This window comes from Sardina pilchardus, chromosome 3 (genome assembly GCF_963854185.1).
Source record: "Sardina pilchardus chromosome 3, fSarPil1.1, whole genome shotgun sequence".
NCBI lineage: Eukaryota > Metazoa > Chordata > Actinopteri > Clupeiformes > Clupeidae > Sardina > Sardina pilchardus.
The window spans coordinates 22,195,210-22,201,686 of NC_084996.1; the positions used below are offsets into that span (position 1 = coordinate 22,195,210).

General features: G+C 45.0%; 1 protein-coding gene across 1 annotated transcript; it reads right to left on the reverse strand.

The window, feature by feature from the left end:
• Positions 1–2,387: 2,387 nt before the first annotated feature.
• Positions 2,388–5,535, reverse strand: LOC134077071 (keratin, type I cytoskeletal 13-like). The gene is made up of 7 exons (XM_062532456.1): positions 4,986–5,535; positions 4,495–4,577; positions 4,164–4,320; positions 3,824–3,985; positions 3,572–3,697; positions 3,074–3,294; positions 2,388–2,647 (listed from the first exon to the last, which is right to left on the reverse strand). Exons 1-7 carry the CDS (start codon positions 5,445–5,447, stop codon positions 2,518–2,520), a joined length of 1,341 nt encoding a protein of 446 aa, XP_062388440.1. The 5' UTR covers positions 5,448–5,535; the 3' UTR covers positions 2,388–2,517.
• Positions 5,536–6,477: the final 942 nt, after the last annotated feature.

The window sequence follows — 6,477 nt, forward strand, 5'->3', positions numbered from 1 at the left end:
ACACGTCCTTATGAACTGTTTTTGTTCTGTTTTCAAAGAAAACTTGCCTTTAAAATCTTCCAAAATAGAAGCCACGGTGGCATCGATAGGTTGAGTGTGTACACAACTGCTGCTTCGCATCGCTCAAGTTTTGTTATCGTCATGTCACTGGCCAATAGCGTGGCCGGTGGCCGTTGTAGTATGCATGTTTCTGAGTGGAGCCAAAGGTTCTGGCAGTAAACAGAGGAGATACCTAGATCTGCTGGTTTCCAGCCTGAGCTGCCAGGCGAAATTCAAATTCCCCGTAAGTTCAGGCAGGGTTCACCCAGCCTAAGGGTACTGTGCAAAAGTGCAACAAAAGGTGCAAAGAACAGTGCAAATGTTTCAGTCTGTGACCTCTTATATCAGAACAACCTGTTAGACCCTATGCAGTCTGGTTTCAAGAGTGGTCTTTCTATTGAAACTGCTTAACTGTAGCATTGTGAGTAGCCAAGTCCTCTGCTCAGTCTTTAGTAATCATTTTACTTATCTGCAGCCTTTTGTAAACCATGACATTCTCCTCCTTTCCACACTATCTGTGAATTTCTGAGAACGCTCTTGACTCATTTGAATCCTATCTTAAAGGACGTTCTTTGGAGTGTCTTGGCAGGGACAGGTATCAAAGTCTCATGACCTCAACACAGGTGTGCCTCAGGGATCAGTATTAGGGCCCCTGCTTTTCTCTATTTACACCTCTTCCTTGGGTGAGACCATTTGCTCCCATGAATCACTGCGATGCGGACGACACTCGACTTTTACCTCTTTCCCACCTGAGGACACTAGTGTTTTTCCGATTTGATTTCTGCATGTCATAGATATTTCAGTCTGGATGAAAGATCAGCACCTTCAGCCTAATCTGTGGTGAGCTTCTGTTGTGTCGACCAGCCATAATAAATGCTAGGTCAAATTCAAGAATCTTTTCCTCAGTGGTTCCTTGCTGGTGACAGGAGATAGTTGGTGACTGGCAGGTGACTGGCATCAATGTAAAACCTCACACCAGACAAGAGGTGAGCAAGTGCTTCCAATGTAGAAAACAAGTAGCACACACATCAAATATGCAAATTTGACAACGCACATTTTTTTCTGTCTCTCCCCAGGGGCCTCTGGATTTAGGAGCTTGTGTGAGCTTCTTATATTGAGGGGAACAGCCAGTTACTCCACATAATGGTCCATTTGAATGTTTAAGACTTTGCCTCTGTCAATTGTCCCTTTGTGGGAAACATGTATTGTTCGTGCAAAGTAGCATTACGTTAGTGCATATGGAGGAGGTGGGTCATCGAATTGAAAAGGTAAGTGATTGTTTGGGAAATAAAAATGGTGTGTTGTCATTTCTAGCATTAGCAATGCATTATCAAAGCCCGTTTCTCGCTGAGGAAAACTTGACTTGAGAAGAGACACGTTTTAAATGGGAAAATTACCGGAAATCTTTGTCACTTTTAAACATGATGCTAGCAGGTGAGATGCTAATGGTCTAATCCGATTCAATGATCTATGCTAGGCTGAAGCTAAACATTGTATTACCAGTCTCTATCTTTCTTTCTGTCTATTTTACTTTGAAACAGTAATCCACGCCTTTGTGACCACTCGGCTGGATTACTGCAATGCACTTTATATGGGGGTTAGTGGGTCCTCCATTGCCCGTCTGCAACTTGTCCAAAATGCTGCTGCTCGTCTCCTAACAAGCACTAAAAAGTATGAGCATATTACACCTATTTTAGCCTCACTTCATTGGCTGCCTATTCATCTTAGGATTCATTTTAAAATTCTTTTGTTTGCACTTAAAGCCCTGAATGGCCTTGCCCCACTGTATCTCTCCGAGCTGCTACACCCCTACACTCCCAGTCGCTCTCTCAGGTCAGCTGACCAGCTGCTTTTGACTGTGCCTAAAAGTAGGCTAAAACTCTTTTGCTGTTGCAGCTCCAAAACTGTGGAATGTGTTGCCACTCCACATCAGACAAGCCCCTTCACTACCTCTTTTTAAATCACTACTAAAAACCCACCTTTTTTCACTAGCTTTTAACACCAGGTAGCGTGTTTAATGTTGTGATGTATATGTGTTGTGTGGGCAGTGATCCATATTTAATTACTTATTTATCTGATTTGTTTTTACTTGTTTTATTTCTTATTTTATTATTTGTGTTATTTTAATTTATTGTATTACTTTTATCCTGTTTATTTTTTCTACCGTTCTACTGTTGTCATTATTGTTGTGTTGTACAGCACTTTGGAAACCCTGTGTTTGCTTAAATTGTGCTATATAAATGAAGTGGATTGGATTGGATTGGATTGGATATTTAGTACTTTTCTTGTTACATTATGTTCATTGATCAATCACCCAACTGATTAGGAATAAAACCACCAAACAACAGTTTAAGACTGAACACCACAGGGCACTTTTTATTGTTTTTCTTTTCTTTTCTCTCTGGTGTTGTGCTGAGAGAGGCTCTACTTTCTTGGGCTTATTTTCAGTGCTGTGCTGTCGCAGTGTGCTGACATATCTCAGTGAGTCGCAGAAATGGACTGGGCGGAGCTGGACGAGCTGACCACCTTGCCGTCCACCACTTCCTCCACGATGGTCACCACCTTGCGTGTTGTGGTCGACGAGGACGAGGTGGAGGTGGAGGAGGTACTAAAGGGAAGGCAGAAAGATGGTGGTTTAGTTTCAAGAGTCAATTGGGCGTTAGAATTACTGGATTCATGAATTGAATTTGAGCTCAATTCAAATTCACATTTGATGTATTTGTATAATATTGAGACTGGACGCCGAAGTAATATCACGTTAACTCCTTTACTACTGAAACCGAAACTTAATGCATACATCCATGCGTACTTATGGGCAATGTAGTTTACCGCTATAGCAGCATTAAAAGTGAACACTATCTCAAATCACTCTACAGAAGCATCACAACTCTTTTCATTAGTGTAAGTGCTATTCTATCAGTAATAATAAGAGTTTTTTTGTGAAAGGGTTTCACAGTTTGTACAACTGACCCATGAACTATCGGTTAAATGACAATCTTGCTAATTTGCCTTGCTCGCAGTCTTTTCCCCTTACCTGATAGCTTCTCCGTCCAGGAGTCTTCTGTACTCGGCGATCTCCATCTCCAGACGGGTCTTGATGTCCAGGAGCATCTTGTACTCGTAGCCCTGGCGCTCGAGGTCAGCGCGCAGCTGGGTGAGCTGCTCCTCCAGGCTGCTCACCTGTAGCTGGTAGCCCGAGAGCATTGACGAGTAGCGCGCCTGTGTGTCTGCCAGAGTGCCTTCCAACGACGCTTTCTAAAGAGACCAAAGGATACAGATGATCAGAGGTTAGCTCATCTTAGCCCTAGCATTATCCTACATCAGGTGTCATCGAAACTAAGACTGCGTGATATAGTTATTAGTTAAAGGTAAGATATAGGTACTTTAGAGATTGTGTTTATAATACATCGATTTGTTAAATGTTGCCTTTTTTATTATTGTTAATTAATATACAGTCAATTTTAAACCACAATCCGAAGCTTATTGTAACTTCATATGGTAGCTGTTGTATGCTATCATGCTAATTGCTTACCATGCTGAGCTGTGACTGAAGCTCGATTTCGAGCCCCTGCAGCGTGCGTTTGACCTCGTTGATTTCTGACCGTGATGTCTGCAGCGTCTCTGTGCTGACGGCGACTTCTTTGTTCAGAGCCTCAGTCTGTTTGAACACAGCACATGTAGCGTGTCAGTTGCCACATTTAGCCAATCAAAAGATATAGAAAATATACATTGATGTCTTATACTGGATGTTCAGACTGCCAAAGTACTATCAGGCGTACTGTACCTTGCTCTGGAACCACGACTCAAGCTCTCTGTTGTTCTTTGCGGCGACGGTCTCGTAGTGTTCGCGGATCTCGGCCATGACCTTGGTCAGGTCCTCCTGTGGTGCGGCGTCAACCTCCACGTGAACCTGTCCGGTCATCTGTGCACGCATGGCCAGGAGCTCCTGAGACGAGAACGAGACGAAAGGGCATTCGTGAGACACATGCTTACAGTATATTATTATAGACAGTCATAATGTGCTGTGGTAATCAGTGAACAGTGAGAGGGGAGTTTCTGTGATTATGTTCTAACGGTGTCTCTATGACACGTTCTCATTCTGATTCTGATTCTGATGTTCTCACCTCCTCGTGGTTCTTCTTGAGGAAGATGAGTTCCTCCCTCAGGCCCTCGATCTGCATCTCCAGGTCGGAGCGGGCCATGGTCAGCTCGTCCAGGACTCTCCTCAGGTTGGCGATGTCGGCCTCCACTGATTGCCTCATGGCGAGCTCGTTCTCGTATCTTAACACAACCAAAATCATTCCATTTAGTTATGAATGGACATTACAAAACCTTGTTATTTGTGCCATTCATTGGGTAGGAAAAGTCCTTGTACAGTATCTGGTCAGGATGGAAGTTAAGTGATTCTAAATCCAGAGTGGAATATGGAATTTTCAATTCTGGAATATGACTCACTTGACTCTGAAGTCATCAGCAGCGAGCTTGGCATTGTCAATGCTTAGGTAGATTCCTCCATTGACACGGGTGGCATCCTGAATCTGCATAGACCAAAAAACAAACAAACAGAGAAATCATCAATAAAAATGTCTTCGTTTAAGGGTGAGAGGCACTGTAAACTCTCACCATGTCTGCAGTGCTCAGGGACATTACTCCTGCTGTGCAGTAACACAGAGGACCAAATGGAGTCAGTTTGATTCAATTGTATTTGAATATGAATGGCATTTGATGCATGCGTTTAATCAGAAACACAGTCATCATCTTCTTTCAACTACAATAAAGTCAACTTGCTATATGATAACAGCAACGAATGGACTACTCTTCAGATTAGTTAGCACATATAATTTCATTTCCATTCTAATATTAGACAAGATTTTAAGACTAAAAACTGTTGTTGACTGTGTGACACACTAATGCGTGAAACCAAACAGAGGGCCATGCCAACCTACCCTGGCCTGGAGGTCGCTGATGGTGACATGGAAGGCGGTGTAGTCGCGAGCAGAGGGGGATGTCTTGCTGTCCAGGAACTGTCTGATCTTCAGCTCCAGCTCGGCGTTGGCCTTCTCCAGGGAGCGCACCTTCTCCAGGTAGGTGGCCAGACGGTCGTTCAGGTTCTGCATGGTGGCCTTCTCGTTGACGCTCACGGCGTCGGAGAGCTGGAAGCCACCGCCGCCGCCGCCGTAGCCGCCGCCGCCTGCGGAGAAGGAGCTGGACGCGCTGGAGATGCGCACGCCGGACCCTCCCGCGCCCCCGTACACACTGCCGGCACGCATGGCCGAGATGCGGCCGCCGCCGTAACCGCCGCCGGACATGGAGGACATGGAGAGGCGAGAGCCGCCCATGCCGGCGCCGCCGCTGGCCCTCATGGAGCCCCCGGAGGAGGAGACGAAGCTACGGCTGGAGTAAGACATGTCTGCCTGTGTGTGCGTCTGTCTGTCTGCGTGCGAGCGTGTGTGTCTGAGAGCTGCCCTGACTGCCGAGAGGAGGGAGTGAGTGGAGAGGGGAAGATTCAGCCCGCCTTTTATAAAGGCCCTGGAGAGGAGGGAGGTGGGGTGGAGGTGTGGTGTGTGTGTGTGTGTGTGTGTGTGTGTGTGTGTAGGGGTGTGTGTAGGGGGGTGAGAGGAGGGAGGTGGTGTGTGTAGGGGGGGGGGGGTGTGCGGTTGGATTTGATTATCTAAGCTGCAGGGCATGCATACATATTCACACACAGACATACACACACTCACACAAGTACACACACGCACACATACAGATAACACAAAGACACACTCCCATGCTTTTATGCTGGCAAAGAAGGTAAATACTGGCATATATTGTCACATACACACACACCTTTTCCCTTCAGAACCGGCTATCACTCATGATCACACCCACACAGAGTATAAAGGCAGGTGTGGCAAGAGTCTATGTAAATCTTGACCAGTCTGACAAGATCTGCTGCGCTCACACACACACACACACACACACACACACACAGCAAAATTGTCTTTTAAATGTGTGATGTTGCTCTACAAGTGCGTAGGAAGCTTGATAGAATAATAACTTGATATGCATAATTGGACTAAATTATAGGTTGATAGATTATATTTACATTACATTACACACACATAAACAACCAGTGTTATGATTGTTTGGATATTAGAACAATTACAGAAAGTTAAGAGTAAAAGGAAAAATAGTAAATGTAAAAGAAGGTTCTTCTGTCACACACCTGTTCTGTTCTGATCTGTTCCAATTCCACAGATGCCTAGACACTAGAGTTCTCATGTTAATGTTTGAAGAGAATCGATTTCTCTTCGTTTAAACTGGTGGGAAGGAATCTGTCCCCACAATGGCGTGGAATAGAATGTGAGCCATATGCTGATGCCCCCCTGATCTTTAACCCCTCGTTGGGTTTGTTTACTTGACTGAATAAACAGAGCCCCACCACAAGAGATGCCA